A 23639-nucleotide genomic window follows, 5' to 3' on the forward strand; every position below is an offset into this window, starting at 1 on the left:
CTGAGAGAATGGGGTTGGCAGGCAGGGGCCAGATCCACAAGGGTCTTGCACAGGTCTTAGAATATCACCTTTTTTTTTTTTTTTTCCCTTTTGGCCTCGCCTGTGGCACCCAGAAATTCCTGAGCCAGGGATCAAACCAGTGCCACAGCAATAATCAGAGCCACGGCAGGGATAAAGCTGGACCTTTACCCCATGGAGCCACCAGGGAACTCCTAAGACATTATCTTGCAGATGATAAACAGCTTGGCTCCGGTTGATTCTCCACTCTGCAGCTAAAGTGAGAAAGTATTTTGAAGATGAAAAGCTGACCACCATCCACCCCTGCTTCAATATCCCACAGAATCAAGTCCCTAGGTTGTTTTTTTTGGGGGGGGGGAGTTGTCTTTGCCTTGTTTTTTTTTTTTTTTTCTGCACAGCATATGGAAGTACCTGGGCCAGGGATTCAAATCCGAGTTGCAGCTGCAACTTATGTTTTCTTCCAGCTGTGGCAATGCTGGATCCTTAACCCACTGTGCCACAGGGGGACCCCCGAAGTCTCTAGTTTTTTAGCAATGCTGGAAATACCCTGCGTGCCCCTCTCTGAAGGCTTCACCCACGTATCACATTCTTCTTCATCCCAGCTGAAAACGGCTTCCTGGAGTTCCCCTCACGGCCTGGCCTTTGCACATGCTGTACCCTCCCCCCTTTACCTCTCAGACTAACCAGGGTCTCAGGTTAAACCTTCCCCAGTCTTCCCTGGTGCTGGACCAGGTCAGGTCCCCTGCTGTATGCTCCCAAAGCTGCCGGTCCCAGGAGCGTTATAGTCTCAGAGGTATGTCTTCTCCTATAGGCTGCAAGCTCTGTGACAAAACAGATGTTCAGCTAATGTTAGGGAGCAAAGAATGGATGCATTGAGCTTTCAGACAGTCCTGGATTTTTCTACCTTCATGTCTCCTGATAAACTCTCTATATTTCCCAAACTGGGGCACCATCATCTTCTTATGTGCCCCTTCCCTGTACATGCCCCCCAACCCCCTTCCCAGTCAGCTCCTCCTCTTACTAGCAAATTTCTTTGCTGTTCTCCCCACTCAAAACAGAGAACTGCAACTTTCCCTTCACTTCCTCCTCCTCTCTGCCCAGCAGCTCAGCCCTTCCCTTTCATTTCTTTTTTTTTTTTTTTTCTGGCCACCATTCTAGAACAAAGAATCAGAGTGGGGAAAAAATATATAGGTTATAGAGCAAGGCAGGTGTAGGTTCAAATCTCAGATCTAGGGGTTCCCTGGTGGCTCAGCAGGTTGAGGATCCAGCATGGCCACCACTGTATCTTGGAGTCATTGCTGTGACATGGGTTGGATTCCTGGCCCTGAAAAGTCTATATGCTGTAGCCGCGGCTAAAAAAAAAAAAAAAAAAAAAAAAAAAACACCAAAAAAACTCAGATGGAATGTACTGGGGTTTCCTTGGGTAACTTCCTAACCGCTTTAAGCCTCAGTTTCCCAGTCTGTAAAATGGAGAGAGTATCCAGTGTAAAAACACCATGATATCAGCATACATCACGTGGTAGATAGATGGTCCTCTTGTTCTTTTCCCCTCATGCCAGACAGCTCCTGCTCAAAACCCTTCAGAGGCTGTCATTTGTCAGCAAAGCCTCAGCCGCACATCTTGGCCTTGCCTCCCATTACTCTGCTCCCTGGATCCTAAACTCTGGCTGATCTGGAAGACCAGCGATTCCATCACTCCTCCTCCCTGTTTCCAGGTTATAGTTCAAATGCCAAGTCCTCCCTGATTGCCTGAGCTCCAGGTAACTGGCCCCCTCCTTTGCAGGTCCTACATGTGACCCTTAGGGCCAACTCTTCTGTCTTGCAGACCAGACAACTCTCCTCTAGAAGACAAACTGCTGAAAACAGAGGCTCTGTCCAGTTCATTTATCACCCTGCGTGCCACGCATGCAGCTGATGCTTGACAAATACTTGGTGAAAGAATAATTCATACTCTTTATTTCAACGGGCTTGTTTTCTTCAGGGAATCATGTTTTGTTTTGTTTGTCTTTTTGGCCTTTCTAGGGCCCAGGCTAGGGGTCCAATCGGAGCTGTAGCTGCCGGCCTACGCCAGAACCACAGCAATGCGGGATCTGAGCCGCGTCTGCGACCTACACCACAGCTCACGACAACGCCAGATCCCCAACCCACTGAGCAAGGCCAGGGATCGAACCCGCAGCCTCATGGTTCCTAGTCAGATTCATTCACCACTGTGCCAGGACAGGAACTCCCACGTTTCTTAATTTTTATATCTTGCTCTTTTGGTGGCTTCCGGAATTCACATCACCGTCAGATGCTCTGTTCTCTCCTTTGATTGGGACTGAAAAATAAGAGTTACTCCTCCAAGCCTCATCTTCTGCCACTACCAGGTAACTCACCCCGCCTCATACAGGAATCAAACTACTTCGCGTTGCAGGGAACACGATGCCCACGCCTCCGTTCCCTCGTACGTGCGTGCTGTTCCCTTTGCCTGGAATGCCCTTGCAATGGCTTCTCTGGCAAACTCCTACTCATCCTCCAAGACAGCTCAGATAACGCCACAGCGTTCTCCGAGAACGCTTTTCTGAGATGGGAGGAGCGGCGACCCCTCGCCTCTCCTCAGCCTTCTCCAAATAATTCTGACCGTACTTATGGTATTATTTGTTCTTTCCCTCCTATAGATCTTGAATTCGTTTCTGTGCAGAAAGGGCCCGGATTTCTGTTCTTAGTTGGACCCTCTATACTTGACACAGTGCTTAGAATGTACTAGGCACTTGGTTCAATCGATGAGCGAACGAATATGTTCATTCACCTAACGCAGCAGAGTTTGTTTGGACCAGATTCTCAAATATTTCCAGACCTGATCCTCTATTTGGCTTGCTTCACGTGGGAGGGAGATTCCCCCCCAACCCCGCCAAACTGGGTTGGTGGAAGGGGAAAACGAAGTGATTAGGGTGTGCATAAAAGTCCTTTCTTGGCTGGGGGAAAAATGTAATTGTAATGTATACATGTAAGGATAACCTGACCCCCTTGCTGTACAGTGGAGAAATAAAAAAAAAAAATAAGTTGATATCGGCCATCAAAAGTAATATGACAATTGAATCATGCAAATGTGGGGCATAAAAAAAGAAAAAGTCCTTTCTTTCGGAGGTGAGTTGTAATTGACCCGCTCTGGCACCGAAAGGGTTACGGCGACCCAGGGGTGGAGCCCTGTCGGTGCCACCTGCTGCGGGGCGGCCTGGCGCCTGCGCTCTGGCCTGTAGCTGATCTACCTGCGGGGGGCCTGGCGGAGGAGGAGCGCTTGCGCTCTGGGCCTTTTCCGCCGGGGGAAGTCTCGCGGGGGCGGGGCGGGGCGGGGCCGCACAGGGAAGTTCTCGCGGGACCCCGACCAGGAGCGGAAGCGAGGCGGCTGTGCTGCTTCAGCTACCGGACCGCGGCGGCGACGACGAAGACTGTGGCGGTGACGGCGGCGAGAATAGGCGCTGCCCTCGGGGAGCAGCAGAGGGGTCTGCGGCCGCTCGCACCGCTGCAGAGGGGCCGGCCGGGCGTGGAGCGGAGCAGCTGCGCCACGGTGAGTGTGGCTGGCGGCGACGGCGCTGCTCGCGTGCTGCTTCCTCCCCGCTTCGTCGCGGGAGTCGGCCCCGGGGGACCGGGCCCAGGGTACCGTGGGCTGCCGGGCCTGGGGGTCGGGAGTGCGAGGCTCCGGGCGGGGAGCGGAGCGCCCGGGCTCCGGGCTCCATGTTTCCCCTTTTGGGGCGCTTCCTTCCCGGGGACCGTCCTCTCAGTACCCTTGGCTTGGAACAGAGCCCTGGACGAGAGGCTGGGGGCTCCTGATTTAATTTTATGCTTTCTTCGTGAAGGTTTGCACAGGGGGGACCCGGAGAAGCCCGAGAACACAGGGTAATCATTCTGTGAGTCAGTGTGACTTGGCCCGGGAGGCGGGGGATTCGAGGCGGGTTGCAAATATGGTGATTGATGCTCCTTCGACCTATACGGCCACCACGTCACCAACTCCTGGTGTTTGGGGGCCGAATTTTGGGAGGAAACCCACCAACCCTATTAATACTGTGAGCGAGGACGTTTGTTACCGGAGCCAGTAGAAATACCTTTACTTTTATTGCGCTTTTTTTTTTTTTTTTGACTGCTTCCCTAAAAACATTTGTTAAGAAAAGTAAGCAGCAGTTAATCGGAATGCTCCGAAGAAAGATTTCCGTGATCGAGGGCAGAGAATCGCTGGCACTTTTCATTTGCAGCTCTCTCTGTGTATAGGATTGTAAAGCCATGCTAGTTAACAGCTTATTTAGGGAGTTCACCTAGGCTGGCTTCAGATGCAGCAAAAGTATACTTTGCAGAAGAGCCGAAGTGCCCTCGCGGGTTCTGTCTTTTGCTACTCTTGAGTCTCAGAAGAGGGTGGAAAAGAAAGGCGCACTAGAGAAATTCGCTTTAGTCTTCTGGGCTTTCTAGTCCCTCTGTTCACTTTGCACTCCACAGTTGCTGCCTTTCTAAACTTCTCCCTTGTCTTCTGCGGCCACGAAATGCTTACTCCGTATAATGCAAGTCACTTGCCCCCTCCCCCCCTTTTAGTCTAATCTACTTCCCCTTCCTCCTTATTGTCCCTTTTGGCATAATTTTTTGAGGTTTCTGCTCTTTCGCCCGTTCGTTTTTCTCCCTCATTTAAAGATTCCGTTTCTCTCCCGGAAAGATGATGCCCTCTTCCCTGCTTTATCCTTTGCTGTGAAGCGTCCACTGTGTTTCTTCAGTCAGCCAGAAGGGTTGCTAGAGAGCTGTGCGAGACTTAAGGTCTCCCCCTGGGAGCTGGGAGGCTCAAAGGATTGAGTTCAGCCGTAACCAATACTGCACTAATACTGCACTAGATCACAAGTGTAGCTTGCTGGTGTTTTTGTGTTTTAGTTGTTTTTTTTCACTTTTAGATCGCATTTTTGTGCCTGCTCAGGTTTTTCTATGTCTCTCTTATGTTAGTAAGGAAGATTGGGTCAATTTGGGGCTCATATGCCTTCTTTTTGGCTTTTAGCGGGGGAGGCGACTTAAAAAATGAAAACCAACCATAGACACCTATATTACAATCAAGAGAGCTTGAACCATTTAAGGGAATAGAATTTATTTAGACTACTGATGAATTAATTAAAGCTTGCCTGTTGGAGTAGTACTAACTTATTCTTTCCCAGGCTTTTAAAGATCAGGTGTCTCTTCCTGCATCTGCTATAAGCAGCCTTCTTTGTTATTGTTGCTGGGCTTGAGGGGGGAAGGCGGTTGACAGAAAGAAATAACTATGTTCTGTTGGCCTTTCCTTTGTTTAAAATGTTCTGAATCCCCCAAATTTAAAAAGGTTAATTCTTGTAATCAGCTTTGTTTGTTACTAAAAGCAAGCACTCAAATGCTTGAGGCAGTTTACTTCCTCAGCAAGTGTGTTCAGATTTGAGGGATTACTAGGTTTTTCAATACAACTAATTGATGGTACTTAGAGATTTTTCCCCGAAATTCTTGTTACCATGTTGCACATTGTGTAGCAACAGTTCTAATGGTTACTTAGAACAAAAAAGTAATAGATTTTGGAGAAATGAAGTAATACGGAATAGAGACCCACTATGGTTTCCTGAGAGAAATTAATAGTTATTCGCTTAATTCAGAAGACATTTCTGGCACTCCTGAATGACTATTGAGAGCCTTTGTTTTTTTTTGTTTTTTGTTTTTTGTTTTTTTTTTGTCAAAGTTGGCTTTTTCACAGTTGTGCCAAGTGGATAGGCGTTATTTTCAATTTATGCAAAGACATTATGCATCATCTGAGATGTAAACTTTAAAATCTGGTAAAGATACCTTTACAGTACAGCATGATTTTTTTAAATTTAGCATGCATAAGAATTACCTATGAATCTTAACTTAAAATTAGGTTCTGGAGTTCCCGTTGTGGCTCAGTGGTTAACAAACCTGCCTAGGATCCACGAGGACGAGGGTTCGATCCCTGGCCTCGCTCAGTGGGTTAAGGATCCAGTGTTGCTGTAAACTGTGGTGTAGGTCGCAGATGCGGCCCCATCCCACATTGCTGTGGCTGTGGTGTAGGCCAGCGGCTTCAGCTTCAATTCTTCCCCTAGCCTGGGAACTGCCATATGCCACAGGTGCAGCCCTAAAAAGACAGAAGACCAAAAAAAGAAAAAAAAAATTAGGTTTTGGGCCTAAGGCCACTGTGCTGCAGAACTTCAGAAGGCACCTCGTAGTGAATCAGTCCCTGAAAGAGGTGATTTTGATGTAGCTGGTCCAAGGACCAAAACTGTTGTTACAGAATGCATCCATAAATTGAGATGGTAGTGTGGCTTTAAATTACTCAGCATAAAATTACACTTTCAGTGTATACAGAGTAAATTTTTAAAAGCCTAACAGAATAAGTGGCTGTAGATATGATTAGTTGTTGTATGTGTGAATATTTGAGCATTGTTAGGACTTGGTGTGGAGCTATTTAATTTGAAAGTTTATGCTTAATAGGGCTGTTAATTTGCCTGCCAGAGAGTTCTTCAGAGTATGTATGTAGATGGAAGTTCTGGATTATTGTGAGAACACGGGGGCCGATATTTGAGAAGGGGCTGGTGGTGCCGGTAAACACCTCTTAGCACTCTGTGCCGGGCACTCGGCTAAGGCCTTTTACAGGTGCTGACTCTCTTAATTAGTAAAATGACCTAATACGGTGTAGATGCCCTTATTTTCCCCATTTCCCAGCTGAAGGATACTAAGCATTAGAAAATGTAAGTTATTTCTCTACTGTTGCCCACTCAGTTAGTAAATGGTAAAGGGACAGTTGAGTCCAGGTCTAATTCCAGAGCATCAGTAAGATTTTGGTTTTTGTTTTTTCTAGCTACAAAAGCAGTTCATGCTTATAGTAAGGACAATGAAAATACAATCGAGATGTATGGTAGGAAAGTAAAAATATTCTGTGATCTCATTTCCAGAGATAATTATTGTTAACCTTTTGAATTTTTTTTTTTGTAGCACGCAATATATATTATTTTGCTTTATATACTTATATAGAAAGATATTTCTTAGTTACGCTCATGGAAATAGGTTAGAGATGTAGTATTTTGCACATGGTATTTGTGTCACTGTTTCAAGTGAGGTGAATCTTGGAAGTGGAATGGCTTGCCCAAGGGTATGTACTTTAAATATTTCAGCAGATACTACAAAATTACTCGCCAAAAAGCTTGGCCTAATTAACTCCCTGCTAGAGTATGGGTTCTGTGATGGTTTTATTATTGTAATCCAGTACCAAGCATATTGTTAGACATATAGTAGTTGCTTATAATGTTAAATTAAGAAACATTGGATCGAGTAAAGAATGTTAGTTCAGTGTATTACAGAAACTGGATGTTATAAATCTTTTTTAAACATTGACCTTTGGTAGATGAAAGAAGTCTCATTGTTTTAATTTGCTCTTTGTAATATTAATATTTAATAATGAGAACATCTGATAAGTTTTAAGTAGGGTCACATTTTAACTAATTTTGAGTGACTTAATGTCAGGCTCTGTCCAAAGCACTTCACATGTATCTATTCTATAGACTACCAATTTTAATGCTCAGTGAATCTTATAAAGTAGGTGATACTATCCCCATTTTACAGATGAGAAAACTGGGGCTTTTTTAAAAGGCTAGCCCAAACTTATAGGTGGTAAGCAGCAAGGTCATTACTTGAACCCAGGATCAAACCATGCAGACTTAACATTCAGGAAAGTCTGAGTGTTATACTATACTGCCCCAGTAAAGTGTCATGTATTTTATTTTTTGTGAATTTTGGGGAGAGTTGAATGGAAGAAAATTAAATTCTACAAACACGTTTAGGAGACTGCAGTTTAGGAGACTGTGTGTATTACTTAAAATGAAAGATTCAAGCTGCACTTACCATTAAAATTCACTGCTTGTGATGGGCTGCAGGATATGTGCTGGTAATAGTTCAGACATACTCTCATCAAACTTCAGTGTAAGGTGTACTTCCAGCCCATTTTCTTGGGAAGCCAACAGCAACATCTACTCTGTTAAAATCATTATACATTGTATCCACTTTCGGGTTTCTTTCTTTTTTAAGTAAGTAGTCTGGTGTTATGTGCTAGAACTTTTTTCTGTCTTTAATGAAACACACCCATCTGAATTTATTTAGCCCGTTTGCTTTTCTGTGGATAGCCTAATAAGCTGACTTCTGGTTTTCTCTGTGAGATGCTAATTTTCGTTTGGCACAACCACAGAAGTATTGACTGGTTCGTTTTCAAGTCTATCAAGCTATGTCTTAAAAAGCAATAGTACTTAAAACATGATTTTCGTCAGTTTAAGTTTTCTGAAATGTTGAAAACGGTCTTGGCTTTTATGCCTTGGCTTTTCAGTCATACTGCAGTTGTCTGGAATCCTGCATGACAGGAGTTTATGCCCCGTTATTGCATGGTACCTTGGCAGTGATAGTGGTCTGGGTTTCTGTCTGATTTGCGTTTCTAAAAATGAAACTCCTTAATTTGGGGGGATCTGCTCAGTTATCCACCTTCCCATCATTGATACATAGTCCCAACAATCAGACCAGTGAAAATAGATGGTCAGGTCAAGGTATGAAGAATATCGATAGGCCTGTGACAGAGATTTTGGAGCAGCTGTAAGAAATTTAAAATAGGTACACATTGGAAAGTAGGCAAAAAAAAGGAGAAACAGTTATTAACGCTGGGGAAAATTGAAGGATTATACTGGAAAGAGGGTTGGGTGTCATACGTTATTTACATCAGGAGTGAATAATATTTCGTAATGTAATGCTACGGCTTAAACCGGAATATGTGATGTTACTGGGAGGAGGCAAGGGGGAATTGGCAGGAGCGGAACAGCTAGGTCCTCGTCTTTCACGTGATGGATGATGGCTGAAATAAATTAAGACACAGCAGTAAAAGCATATTATTTAGGAATATTGTGAGTAAGTGTGAAGAGAAAGCTGAAAACAAAATTGAGGGTGATTGCTTGTGGGCTTTGGGGTAGAGAACTGCTCTTTTTCATAAGCCTTTTAATCCTCTGACTTTTAAAGTTATGTCCATGGATTCATTTGATTAAAAAAAGTAGCTGTGGTGAGTATAAGTAAAAGGTGTTTAAGGACACACAAAAATAAATACTATGAGGCAAATCTTTGTATTTTTTTGTTTGCTGGGACTCTTTTTCCTTAGAGCCAGCACAATATATAGGATATCCTAGGTATGGCCTGATGGAATAAACATTGGTTTAGTTTATTAGTTTCCCTGCAATAGAATGTTTGGTTTTCAGAATTTGACTGAAGGACCTTTTATTAACGGGTGATCTCTTTCCTTCTTAGTGATACTCATTTCCCTCTAATCTTAATATTCCCAGCTGGTTTACTCCTTAGTCCATTTGCAGCTATGCTTCCTTAATGCCCCAGTTGTTAACTTTAGAACAAAAGCGTAATAATCACTCCTGCCCCTCAAGTGAGTTCTCTGCTAGGTGGTAATTATCCAAGAAAGGTGTCACTATAAATAATCCGTCCCCATTCTGCCAGTGTCAGTGGTGTTTTCTGCTTTTATTTAGCCTGTATGAAAACAGTGACCTGACCAAACCAGGATGGGGCTTCGCTTTCCTTTAGTTATGCAAACGTCTGTGTTGTGTTCTGTGGTCCCAGCTCTAGACTCCTTGCTTCCACAGTGGCTGTACTGCCCAGGTTCACGCTCACCCGGTGCACTACCTAAGGGGTATTCTAGAATCTTTGCCTGCAGAATGCATTTGGGATCAGTTTAATACTTCCCTGGCTCTGGGAAAAGCAGCTGTTCTCAGGCTAACTGTGAGAGGCTTCTGTTTGGCCTTCTGGCACCATCTCCCAGGCCTGATATCTGGCCTCTCCGATTGTGAAAAAAAGAGATTCCTTTCAAGTGTAGATTAGGACTTCAGCTTTGCTCCTTCGGCTAGTTAGGACTAGTGCAGAGGCCACTTCTGAAATACTGAGCCTTGGACACCTATTTCAAGGACTCTTGGGAACCCCAAAGCCTCAGGGGTCTTCAAGGGAGGGGGAGCCTTATGCAAAAGCAGGTCCCCACCTTCAGAAGGCTCTGAGCTGGATCTCCTTTCTCCGGTCCCCCGAGCCTGCCGATCACAGCTGGGAGGTGGCGAGGGAGAGCTGCCTGTGCTGAGAGCAGCAAATTGAATGAGAAAGTAGTTCCTTGGACCACTTTCTTCCGATTTCCTGGGAACAGACCAAGGTTGCGTTTCTGAGAGACCCGTTAAAGCCGCTCAGGACCGCAGCCCACATCGCTGGCCCTGGACTGGGGATGGGGGGCCCAGGGTTTGCAAACACCCAGGAAAGCTGGCCGGGGGAGAGGCCCAATTCCCTGCGAAGAGCAGGGCCGCTCCCGGGGCGAGCCTCTTCCCGCAGAGCCAGGGCGGTGCAGAGCCTCCGGGACCGCGCTTGGTGCCGGAGGGGCGTGCGGACGAGGGAGCCGAGGCGGCGGCTCCGGCTCCCCGGCCCTCCCAGCGGCGGCGGCGGCGGCGGCGAGAGGAAGTGCGCGCCGGCGGAGCTGGAGCCGGCGGCCGCCATTGGCCGGCGGGCCTGTCAGTCGCCCGGGGGCTGCGGCTGCCGAGAGGAAGAAGGAGCCCGGGCTCCTGCCTGGAAGGGAGGGAGGAGGGCCCGCCGGGGGGCGTGGGGGCTGGGACGGCAGGCCGCTGGCAGGGCGGGGCTGCCTTCGATCGGCCACTTCTCTCAGGCATTGCTCTTCTGATTCAGGGTGGCATTGTGTGTCCCGGAGAGCAGGAGCGAGTCCCCGAAGAGCGGCGAGGCTGAGCCCAGAGCCCTGGGTATCTCCTTCGGCAGGGAAGACTGCCTTCCCCCTGCTTCAGGCTGCTGAGCCCTGAGCCCCGCTCAGAATGGAAGCCATCGCCAAGTATGACTTCAAAGCCACCGCAGACGACGAGCTGAGCTTCAAAAGGGGGGACATCCTCAAGGTAAGGGGTGATGCCCAGCAAACGCCCAGACAGCCTCTCCTCTGCTGACCTGCCTGCTTTTGCCCTGATAACACACAAAGAAGCTGTGCTCCTTCTTTTTTCATTGCCCCTCTTCACACTTAGCGTCCTGTGTGATTCGGATAAGCTAGATGGCTGAGTAGAATAGCAAATATGACTTCAGAGGGTTGGTGTGGTGTCTGGTCTCTAACTGCCTTTGTGTGAAAGCCTCAAGTATTTCCAGTTGCTTTGTTGATATTGGTAATTCACGTCAAGTCAAGGCAGTGTGATTATAGTGAGGAAGCGTATGAGAAGATTGGTTTACCTTGTGGAGTTTTATTAAAAAATGAGAGGAGTTCTTCAAAGGAGCTAAACTTGAAATATTTATGTAAGAGCACTCAATTAGTCTCATTTTACGTCGTCAGATTTTTCCATTCTGGAATGTGATCCTGGTAAGTTAGAAATTAATTTCCCCTGGTTTAGTGAGGTGGTTAGAAGTGTATGCCAAAACTCATTAAAGAATCTCTGTGTATTTTTATTCTTTGTGAAACAGCTAATGGAGTTCTGAATAACAAGGTTCAACTTGCTATTGTACAAGTCAGATTTTGATTTTCTTAAACTTGAGGAGCAATTACCCTGTATTAAACTCTAATTGCACAAAAGAAACCTGCTGACGGTTTAAAAATAAGCTTCCCTACAGTTTGCAGCTCATGTTGAGCCCCCCTATTTACATGAGATTCGCTTTCCACCTGGCACATGTTAATTATGTTGCTTACCCAATTGACTGGAGCAGCTTGCCCTTTTGGGTATATAATTTCTTTTTACAAGGGTGTGTGTTATTGAATAGCATATCAACTTTGAGAAAAACCCCAGTTTAGTGTTTGAAGTTTAATATTTGAGTCTTCACTGTGTCTCAAGTTTTGACTTTTTTCCTCTGAACCTCAGTCTGATGGTTGGAATTTGCCATCCATTTGTTACCAGCCTTGAATGAAATTATTAGGATTTTATAGAGAGGAAGAAAGTGGAAATAGAGAAATACGATTCTTTATAAAAGGACTAGTGATTTTTGTTTTTAAGGTTTGCACACCTGTGGATAGTTGCTATTTTGCTGTTTGCCTGAAGTGTAGAGTGCCGCTCTGAAGTTAGCTGCACAGTGGTTTTCTTAGTGTTAGAAATGTATAGACGGTGATAAAGAGCCCTTTAGGGAGCAGGAAACTGTTGTCTTCAAAGCTGTTTTTGTGATGCCAAGCTTTTTGATGGTATTCTCAAAGTCAGCACTAAATTAATTGTCAGAAGGCAGACAGAACCAGCTATAGGTTTTATAGTGAAATACAGCTTTTTTTTTTTTTTTTTTGGTCTTTTTAGGGCCACACCCACGGCTTATGGAATTCCCAGACTAGGGGTTGAATCGGAGCTGCAGGTACCGGCCACAGCCAAGCCAGATCCGAGCCACGTCTGCGACCTACACCTCAGCTCATGGCAACATGCGATCCTTAACCCACTGAGTGAGGCCAGGGATCGAACCCATGTCCTCATGGATACTAGTCTGGTTCATTACCACTGAGCCACAGACAGGACCTCTGAAATACATCTTCTATTTCTCTAGCTAGAAAACAGCAAGCATAACTTTGACTCCTAAATTACTCTTTATCATTGGTGTACAGAGGAGGTAATTTGATGTTTTCTTAGGTGATTATTATTTTCAGCAAATAACCTACTCCTAATATCATAGTAAAATTGGCTACTCAAAAAAAGAAGAAAAAAATTGGCTACTCAATTAGCCCCATTTGTCACCTGTACAAAACTGCTTTGAGGCCATGCTTGGGGTTTGGTTGGTGATTGTTGGTTTGGTTTGTTTACTTAAACATAAATTAGATATCTCCATTAAGCTTACCCTAGAAACTTGACACTTTAGCCTGGAAGTTCATATTTTTTGTCTAAGTCTATCCACTTGCGCTTTTATTTTTTATGGCCGCTCCCCGGGACGTATGGAAGTTCCTGGGCCAGGGATTGACTCTGAGTCACAACTCCTTTAACCCACTTTGCCGGGCCAGGGATTGAACCCGAGCCGATGCAGATTCATAATCCAGTGCACACACCACAGCCACAGCAGGACCTCCTCAGTTGTGCATTTAGCGCTAAAGCAATAAATCAAAAGAAAATTGTGAATTTGGGGTCTATTTTTAAGAATTTTTAGGCAAGTGCATTCCCTATTTACTACATTATAGTCTTGGATCCTGGACATTTCATCAGTTCTCCAGCTTAAAGTGATGAAGTTCCCGGACAAGCCTGACATCCTCCTTTCCATCCTACGACTAGAGAAGATGACAGTGTTTAACATTCCCCCGGAAATTTTTATGATGGGAGAGAAAGTGAGTCAGGGTGCTCACATTTGCTTTCACATTTTCTTTGGGGAGAGAGAAAAATACATATGTTTTGTTCTTCCCAGTTGAGTAGATAACTGGCATATGAAGTCATAATGCCCTTATTGCTTTTGAATGGTGGCCGGTTAGCTGTCTGTTAGTAATCTTGTGGCTTTACTCCAAAAAGAGAGTGACGATACAGTAGCTTGTCTCATAATTCTGTGAAACAGCTAAATGAAGAGACGGGACATTGCTTGTCTTAAGAGCTACTAGTTTTTTCTTTTTTAAAAAAAAAAAGGGGGGAAAGAAAAACAGCGTTTTCTTCTTGAATTTGATCTGATAACTCTTTTAGGACGTTAGTTATGAGCCAAAACACATTTAGAAGAGGCTGGAAGGCCTTGACCAGTTTCCCTTGATTGAAGTTGGGGTTGTATTTGCCCCGTTGATAAAGGGGACGTGTGCACACGGGTATGGAATACACTTTATTTGGAGACAATGAACTCGGAAGGGGCCTTGCCCTCTGCCTAGAGTTCAGAAGGGTTACAGCCCCTCATGGTCTTGGAGTTTCCTGGGTAGCTTTTGGTGAATGTTGACGCCTGACTCCAGCCAACCACTGCCTTACTCTTTATCCACTTGTTGAGTTGTGCTGCTCTCAGAGGAGAGAGCAAGTTGAAAACATCCTACTGGATGCCTCAAATAGAACTCAGTGCTTCAATATATCTGCCTTTGTTAATTTCCCTCTAATACAAATAAAAGCTTGTATTTTTCTTGGGGAGCGGTGGGGAGGGCACTGGGGCATAGAAATGGAGGAAATTGCTCTTCTGTTGCAGTTTCAGGCCTTACCCGGCTGAAAGGAACCTAAATTTCCTGACATAGGGCAGCCTTGAGGTAGCCCCAGGGGCCCTCCACTGAACCAGACCCCTGAATACTCTGCCCTAGAGCACACACAACGCCAGAGCTTACCTAACGCTTGCACCTGCCACGGGCTGCATAGGAATTAAGAGACTTTTGAGCTGTCAAGCCTGTGCTTACTGCATTCTAGAGCTTCTCTGCAGGCACACCTTCAACTCCAGAAGAGAACCAACTCATCTCAGTATCTTCGTCTCTGCCTGGCACTCACTTCCTTTTCCAGTTTCCTAAACGGCTCTTGAACTAGGTCTTGGGTTCAGTGCTGTTGACCCTGTCTCACCGTCACATTTACAGAGCGTCTCCTTGAGCCGCATCCTGGAATAAGCTGCTCTGTGAGTTGGGGAAGAAATGGAAGATGTCTCCCTTCAGGAATCTGAAATCAAATAAGAGAAATGACATCAATATGTGAAGCAGTATGTGGCAGTATGCAAAATTAGAGGGATTTTAGAACAGGAAAAGACCTTTAAAATCTCTCAACTTAGACTTGATTATTTACAGGTGAGGAAATGGTGGCCCATCGAGACGAATGACCTAAGATCACAGCTATGCGTGCTTAGTGCTGAACTGTGTTTCACAGAATGCTAAAGTTGTGGGGCACAGTGGAACTGCCAGAGTAATTTAGCAGGGAAGAGACTGGTACGTGCTGAAGTCGGAGAAAGCAGTGGGGAAGAAGTGAGACTGGGACTGGGCTTGTGATGCCTGGGACGGGGCTGGGAGAAGAGAAGCGGGGGTCGGGGTCGTGCTTGTGTTTGAGAGAGGAGCGCCAGAATAGGGTTAGAGACTGTGACTGGGGCGGGAATAAGGTGGAGCCGGATAAGGAAAACCCAAGAGGAGTTTGGTCTTGTCTTTAAGGAGCCTCTGAAGGTTGTGAGCTGATGAGGAAAGTGTCCTGCTTGTCTGACAGATCACAGGGAGGAAGCCTTGGAGGCTCCGCCGGCGGGTCTGTCGCAGTGTTCGGGTTGTGAGATAAGTGCCCGCACAGGAGCTGAAGACGAGGCTTGAAGGACAGGGGAGCTTTGAGAGACGCTGAAAGGAAAAATAATGGGATTTCTGCCTGTCGGCAGGGGGCTTTTGAATAAGTCTCCTGTGTAACTGAGAAGAGAAGTCTATTGAGTGTGCGCGCCTGAGAGCCAGGAATCTGAGCTGGGACGGGATTGGTTTGGGTTTTCACGGCAGCTCTAAGTCCTGCAGTTCAGTACTTCAGTCTCATTCGGGTGTTTGAACTATCAAACCTCAAAAATAAGAGGGGGTGTGGGGGTTTTTTTCCTTCACTATGTTAAAGTACTAGTGTCAGTATGCTTTTTGAAGTATTTCTTTGCCTGTTGGTAAGACTTTTTACCAATCTTGACTAAACTCAGACTGTTTAATCTTGGAGAAGGAGGGCAGTTGGAGTTCTCTTACAACAAATAATTTATTTGCCTTTCATTATATTCACCACCTCCCCCCCGCCCCCCATCTGAATACATTATTTCCAAACAGGTGCTAAGAACCAACTTACATCTCTATACAAGACCCCTTTTGGGGTGGGGGGTGCGGCAGTGGCTAGGTGAAGACCAGCTATCCCTGTTTGGAGAAAGAAATGAGTAAGGAAATGCAGTGTTCCTTGGGGGTCTTCAGTTTTCACCTCTCTGAGCCGCTAAGTCATCATTAAATAGCCGCTGTTTATGGAGCATTTTATATATGCCACAAAGTTAGATGATTTCTAACTGGGGCACTGAAAGGTTGGCATTATTAGCCCCGTCTTATGGGTGCAGAAGTTAAGTCACGGGCTCAGGTTCACACATCTAGTGAGTGGCAAAGCTGGGCTCTGATCTTCGGTCTGGCTGCAGTGCCCCCTACGATACGGTAACGCCTCTGTTAACTATCCGGTGGCAGCAAACCAGAGATGATAGGTCATCAGCAGTCCTGATTTGCTCACGCGTGGCCCTGCTTCTGTGTCGTGACTTACTGGACATCCTCTCTAAAGTAAGCGGAGGTTCATAACGAGAGAAAAGGTCACTTTGCCCATCAGATGATGAAGATTGACCCCACTTTCTGTTGGTCAGGATGTGGGGAAGTGGATCCTGTCACGTCCTGCCAGTGGAGGTTTGTACCAATGCCTTGGTCTTCCTGAACAGTGGCTTGGTAACGTGTATTTAAAGGGACCGGCAAGTCCACTTTAAGGGCTTCGGTTTAAGAAAATTCAGAAGTTTGTAAAAATGTAGACATGGGTGTTTATTTCAGTGAATTTTGTACCACTTAGAAATTTCTGCATTTAAGAAATACCATTTTAATATACATTTCAGAGATATTAAAAGGTCTTAAAAAGAGGGCTCTTTGAATCCATGGAATTACCATATTAGGAAAAAAAAAAAAAACCCTGGAATTCCCTGGTAGCCCAGCAGGTTAAGGATTCAGTGTTGTCACTGCTGTGGCCCTGGTTACTGTTGTGGCGAGTGTGTTCTCAATTCCTGTAACTTCTGCATGCCGTGGGCATGGCCAGAAAAAGAAAAAACCCAGCCAAACAAACAGAACCCTAAGTAGCCCATCATTAGGAGCCGCATAAACAGATTCTGGTGCCTGTGGCTGGAGCAGTGTGAGGATGTTCAGGCTGGGGGTTCCCGTGGTGACTCCGCGGTAATGAACCCAACTAGTGTCCATGAGGAGAGGACTTGAGTTCAATCCCTGGCCCTGCTCAGTGGGTTGGGGATGTGGTGTTGCCTTGAGCTGTGGTGTAGGTCACAGACGTGGCTTGCATCTGGGGTTGCGGTGGCTGTGGTGTAGGCCGGCAGCTATAGCTCTGATTTGACCCCTAGCCTGGGAACCTCCATGTGTTGTGGGTTTGACCCTAAAAAGACCTAAAAAAAAAAGAGAAAGATGTTAAGGTTGATGTAAACTTACATCAACTCAGAATAACATCTACGCTTGCTCAGACATGTGTTTATAGATCTTTTTTTTTTTTTTTTTTTTTTTTTTTTTTGTCTTTTTGCCTTTTCTAGGCCGCACCCAAGGCATATGGAGGTTCCCAGGCTAGGGGTCTAATCAGAGCCACAGCAATGAGCTGAGTCTGCAACCTACACCACAGTTTATGGCAACGCTGGATCCTTAACCCACTGAGCAAGGCCAGGGATCAAACCTGCAACCTCAAGGTTCCTAGTCGGATTGGTTAGCCACTGAGCCATGACGGGAACTCTATAGATCCTCTTTTAAAAAGTAAAAGTGTATCTAATAGATTGAGTTTTTAGTTATGTCCTTGCACAAAGCTAAATATTTTACTGGGATTTTCTTTTAATCCTCACAATAATCCTATTAAGACAGATTCTCTTATCCCCAATTTAATGATCTGGAACCTGAGGCTTATGTTAAGTAACTTGCTCAAGTTCACATTCAAATCCAGGCTGGTTAAGTCGAGATTCCACATTCTTAACCACTACTCTGTGGGGCTTTTTGTGCCCAAATGAAGTCAAACTCGAAAGAGAGTGCGAGCCCATTCGGGGAATATTGCTATCTGTTTCTATTTGCTTATTAAAAACATGGAGTTCTTTCTGAATTTCTCCAAGGACTGAATTTCATATGATTCCTCTTTTTGTGCCTTTTTAAAAATTTATCAATTTTATTAAATTGATAGTGTTATTCAAATAGTAAGTAGTTAACATTTTGCGTCTTTTTACCTTAATGGATATTCTGGGAGGTTAAAGTGCTCTGGTCATGGGTTGGTTGGTGTTTTGTTTTTTAATGACTGAGGTTTAACCTGCTTTTAAATCTTTAGGCTAAAAGTTCACTGTCCCTATGCTCAATATCATAAAACTTTGTTTTTTAAAAGGGACTCCAAGTGCCTTTTGGAGGAAAACTTTGGTCCCTTTGGCAGATACATCCTGTTTCACCTGGTGGACGTGGAATGAGAGACTCCTGGGATGTCGTGGGAAAGAACGCCTGCCCCAAGGCTAGACCCACGTCCTGCCACCGGCAGATGGGCCTTGTGGTCTTGGGACGCTTACCCCGAGCTTTGGTTCTCCTAGGGCCCAAGTGGGAACAGCGACACCTCCCTTCTTAGAGTCACAGCGAGGCTTGTGAGGAGCGGTGTATTCGTGTGCTTGAAGCAGTGCTGGGCGTGGAGTGAATGTCCCTGCCGCTGCCAGGGGTTTTGTTAATGTTACTCAGATGCACGGCTTTGATGAGAAGAGTCCGGCCAGCTGCTGGCTCAGGTAACCGTTAAGTCACAGGACTCTACACAGAAACCTGGCTGGGTGCTTGTCCTGAGATTACCTCAAACTCAGAGCTGTTCAGACTTTGCCTTAGAGTTTAGCCGAAAGCACGCTGTCGATGGACAAGTAGTTTCTCTATTCTTAAAGGTCTTTGATCTCTCTCGGATTAATCCTGAAAGCAGAGCTTTGGGCCCCTGCACAGCCTTCTCTTGGGGACCTCCCTCTTGTGTATTTCTTGGGCCGAACAGACTTTGAGATTGTGCTGTTGGCTGACTCTTAAGAGATGAGAGAAGAAACAGCCTTGGGAAAAACTCATTATTGTATTCACTATCAGGATATTAAGGAGTCTTTCATTATTATGAGTGACCTCTCTCTGTCTCAGTACCCAGAGTTGGTGTATTTTCTCCTTAAGGAATGTTTTTAAATCTCAAGGATACTGTAATGCTTCGATGTGTTTCCTTCTGTATCTCGTGCGAAAGCTTAGAGCCTACTTTGGTCCCATTTCTAGCAGTAGCTCTTACACTTTCTGTCCTAATATTATTTATCAAAACAGGTACTAATTAGAAGTGGTAAATAGTGAAAGTTTTTTTTTCTCACCTTAACAATGGCTTTAATTTTTAACTAATTAATTTATTCTTTAGTTTAACAGCAGACTTAAAATCTAGGTTTAGCAAAATGGCAAAGCCTTTTGCAATGCTTTGCTTTTGAAAAATACAAAAACCCTCGGTTCAGTTTTAAAGTGAGAGGAAATGCATTTTGGAGCAATGTAGACTTGAAACAGTCGACTTTACAGAGGATTAGAAAGGAGTGTATGTTTTCCTCAGAATATTGATCATTGTATGTCTTCTTTGTGTCATTATCATAGATTTGTTATTTTCCTAGATAAATATGTATGGTTTGAGATGGTTTGCTAGAGGAAAAAGAATATATTTACAACATTTTATTGTCAATATTTCCTCTTTTTTCTTTTTCTTTCTTTTTTTTTGGCCACACTCATGACATGTGGAAGTTACAGGGCCAGGGATTGAACCCACACCACAGCAGCAGCCCGCATCACAGCAGTGACAATGCCAGATCCTTAATCCACTGAGCCACCAGGGAACTCCAGTATTTCAGTTTTTCCTTAACATTTAAGATTAACATATATTAATGGGGGGGAAAAAAGATAGGAAATTCAAAATCCTGCCTTAACCCTCCTCCAGTATTTTTGCTAAGCCTAGATATCTTCTAGGCTTTTTCATTATACAAACATTTTATAGTGCTGTAATTATGATGGGACTTAAAATACAACATGTGTTATCATTTCCCCATATTTGTTTTACCTATTATTTTTAGTGGTTTAGGGTTTGGGTTTTTTTGTTTTTGTTTTGTTTTGTCTTTTTAGGGCCGCACCTGAGGCATATGGAAGTTCCCAGGCTAGAGGTCACATTGGAGCTGTAGCTGCCAGCCTACGCCACAGCCACGCCAGATCCCAGCTGTGTCTGCAACCTCCACCACAGCTCACGGCAATGCTAGATCCTTAACCCACTGAGCGAGGCCAGGGATCGAACATGCATCCTCACGGATACTAGTCAGATTCATTTCCGCTGAGCCACAATGGGAATTCCTACTTTAGTGTTTTTTAAAGTTTAGTATTTTTAAAGCTAATTGTTCTATAGTTGACTTAGTTATTTCCCTTTTGCTGGCTATTTAGCTTGGTTTTATTAATTTAGTTCATAATCTCACAGGAGGCTCTTGATATATATGATGCTCTGTTGTCCAGAAGGATTGAACAGATCACCTACTTGAGGTCAGTTGAATGAGAATAGCCCATAATCTTGGCCAGAAGAGTAATAATAGTGCAGCTGCCCTTGGCTTCATTCTCTGTCCTTTAACCACAGCACGGTATTTCACACTTTGATGGTGTTTTTTAGGACCGTGGAACCAGATTTGAGAAATGATCAAATCTTTTCATTCAGCATCTAAGATGCTTGACACATAGTTTTTCTGAAGCATGTTTTGTTTTGTGCTGTTCCTTCAAGGTGATTAATTTGCTTTTTTATAGTTGTGTCAGGTAAACAGGTAATTTTGATAGCCGAGAAATTCGATGTGCATTCATAGATACAGTTTTAATTCAGTTTTACTTCTCTGGCTAAATGAATCCCTTCTAGAGGGAGATCGTCCATCCTCACTCATGTTTGGAAAAACATGGGAAGCCAGACAAACCAGGCTTTGTTTAGTTGATGCTGCAAATGTTTAGCTTTAGAGCCAGGAGGCTCTGCTGAGAGCTTTTGAGAAAAAAGTAGACTGACTTATTGAAACATCTCCATGCGCTTAAATGTACTGTGATATAAAGAAAAAAGAAAACTGTCATGTTGGTTTTTTCTGGATGCTGGTTTTATGGAGAACTGTCACTTTCTACAGCATGCGTAGCTGTAAGGGAAAATTGTACAGGCATGTACTAGTTTCATAATCAGAAGAGCAATAAAATACAAGAACACTATAATGTCAGTTGACAGGTCAACAAACCTTCTAGGGTCTGTTTTGCTTTCTTAAAAGGACAAAAAAAAAAAATCGCAGTGTACAGCTTCATGGAGTAAATCGGGTTTTATATGAAGGCTTTTCTTGATGCAGATAACACCAGCATCTCCACATTATGTAGGGCGTTATCTAGGGCTATTGTGTAGGCTTTACGTAGCGTATACAGTGATAAACTAGAAGCATGTTCGGCCCTAAAACTGGTCATGCTGCCCAAATTTCTAGTTCTATCTAGCTTATCTTTTCCCTGCACCTGATAGGACAGTGATGTCGCGTGCAGTCTCACTTAGTAGTTCTGACTTATTAGGTCAGTCTCCAAACTGGAATAAGATCAGTAGTGCAGCCACATTGCAGGTTTTCAGAGGTTTAATTATCCATTTCTCCTTCCTTGTCCTCTGTCCATTTTTAGCTCTAGCTAAGTTTACATTGTATTTATCAACTTCTATACAAAAAAATGTTTGGTTTTGAAAACTAAAACTAAGAGACAAAGCTTTGAAGTTGTTAGTGGGTTTTAGTAACCTATCGTGCATTGGAAAAATCCTGTGTCTTCATTTTACTCTTTTAAGAGTTATTCAGTGGAGAAGCGTAAAAGAAAATTAGGCCAGAATCGCTCCTGTCACTCGGAAAGTAAGTAAACAAATAAATGCTGAACTCATTAGAAAATGTAAAAGGCAAACACTCTTCCTAGAGGAAATTACTATTCCGTTTTTCTCTAACCTTTCAGGAAAAAAAAACAAAACAAAAACCCATTTAAAAGAATACAGCCATAGTTACTTTTACTATTCTTTCTGGGTATGATGAGAAACACAGTGAAACCGTATTCAGAATTACAGTATGAAAGTAAGCAGGTACTTCATCTTTGGAAGGAAGGACGGGGTTTCTGCTTAAATGAACTGTACCTCTTTAGGAAAAAGCAGTAGCTTGAAGGGTTTCTTTGCCAGGCTATTGAGAGAAGATGATAATGATGAAGACTTTCTCAAAGTCACATGTGAAAGCTGAGTTAGAGCAGGTCTCGAACCGTGAAAGCTGAGTTAGAGCAGGTCTCGAACCTGAAAGTTGAGTTAGAGCAGGTCTTGAACCGGAAATCGGTAGCATTTTCTCAAACGTTGTACTGGTGTTGTCCACATCAGGTGTCCAGTTGAATTTGTGACTAATGGCCTCACTTAGTGCTGGAAGTAGAAACTTGTAGCCCTACTGGGAGACAAATAACTTTATTGGTCTCCTAAATTTACGTTACTGGTGAGAAAGAACCAGTGCTTTAAGTTTTCGTTGACTTGGAAAGTCATGCCCTTTGTGCTCAGATGCCCTTTATCTGCCTTCTTGGAGTACCTAATATAACTACACCCATCTGAAGAGCTGTTGCCCTTAAAGACTGTAGAAGTTAACTTTCCCTTTTAGCCGTTTGTTGGTATTGTGTATCAGAATGTTAGCTTTCTGCATGTTCTTACCCTCACTCCTCTCCTTTCCTATTAGATAGTGAAGGTTTTACAAAAGACGTCTGCTTCTCACTTGCATATTCTCAGATATCCTGGTGAAAACTAACCAATGACGTGCTTTTTGGAGGTTTGGGTTTTCTTAAGACTGCTTATGCAGTATCTTGATAAATCACAGCAATAGAGTATCTTCCAGGTTAAGGGTACTATGCTTAGTGCAGAGTGTTCACGATGTAGATAATATTTAGTAATACATAGTTTTAAGAGCTGTGCTAGGTGTGCACTGGGTGTTCTGAATGAAAACAGACTTAGTAAGACAGGAGTATTGAAAAGTGTTCTGAGCTAATTTAGAAGCACTCATGACTGCTTTGTCCATCCAGATATGCTTGACTTACTAAGGACTTCTGTTTCTAACATTAGCAGAGCTTGCTCTCAAACACTAAGGGGCTGTTGGAGTTGTCCTAGAACACTTAAACTTGGAAGGTTAATTGCCTTTCAGTGTATGTGGCAGTTTCAAAAGTAGATGTGAGCCATAGTGATAACAACATGGCACATGCAAGCGCTTCAGTGATGATGACACTTCTTTCACGTTTTATAAAAAACTTTAGATAAGTACCATCAATCTCAGATTTTATGCCCATGACACCACCACCCCACCTTTTAAGGAAATATTTTATGGAAATGGATTTCTATGACACATTTGTATGTAGAGCATACTGAATAGGGTTTTTAAGTGGAGCTACTTTATTTTTTTTTAAGATTTTTTATTGTTTTCCATGATAGCTGGTTTACCGTGTTCCATCAGTTTTCTGCAGTGTAGCAAGGTCACCCAGTCACACATACATATATACATTCTTTTTTTCTCAAATTATCATGCTCCATCATAAGTGACTAGATATAGTTCCCAGTGCTACACAGCAGGATAAATGGAGCTACTTTAAGCTATAACATCCCAAGTATTGAAAATAACATGGGAGTTCCTGTTGTGGCACAGCAGAAACGAACCCGACTAGGAACCATGAGGTTTCAGGTTCAATTCCTGGCCTCACTCAGTGGCTTAAGGATCCAGCATTGCCGTGAGCTGTGGTGTAGGTCACAGATGTAGCTCAGATCTGGCGTTGCTGTGTCAGTGGTGTAGGCTGGTGGCGACAGCACCAATTAGACCCCTAGCCTGGGAACCTCCATATGCCGCAGGGTGCAGCCCTAAAACAACAACAACAACAACAACAACAAAAAAGAAAATAGCATGAAGTTTATACAGTGTTTTAG

At 44.1% G+C, this 23639-nt stretch overlaps 1 protein-coding gene and 1 long non-coding RNA gene across 2 annotated transcripts in view; both read left to right on the forward strand.

Annotated features, from left to right (window-relative positions):
* The first annotated feature begins 3434 nt into the window (after nt 1–3434).
* The window catches only part of GRB2 (growth factor receptor bound protein 2), a 68469-nt gene continuing 48264 nt past the window's right edge, over nt 3435–23639 (forward strand). Inside the window, 2 exon segments of the mRNA NM_001137628.1 lie at nt 3435–3565; nt 10750–10967. Of these exon segments, the coding sequence (NP_001131100.1) occupies nt 10890–10967 (78 nt within the window). The 5' untranslated portion in view covers nt 3435–3565; nt 10750–10889.
* Nucleotides 16871–23612, forward strand: LOC146398012 (uncharacterized). The gene is made up of 2 exons (XR_014820832.1): nt 16871–19422; nt 19818–23612. It is a non-coding gene; the product is annotated as an uncharacterized LOC146398012 (long non-coding RNA).

Source organism: Sus scrofa, chromosome 12 (genome assembly GCF_054392235.1).
Source record: "Sus scrofa isolate SSC_HxYL_T2T_F1_AM1 chromosome 12, Sscrofa_HxYL_maternal_Yorkshire_Landrace_v2.0, whole genome shotgun sequence".
NCBI classification, from domain to species: domain Eukaryota; kingdom Metazoa; phylum Chordata; class Mammalia; order Artiodactyla; family Suidae; genus Sus; species Sus scrofa.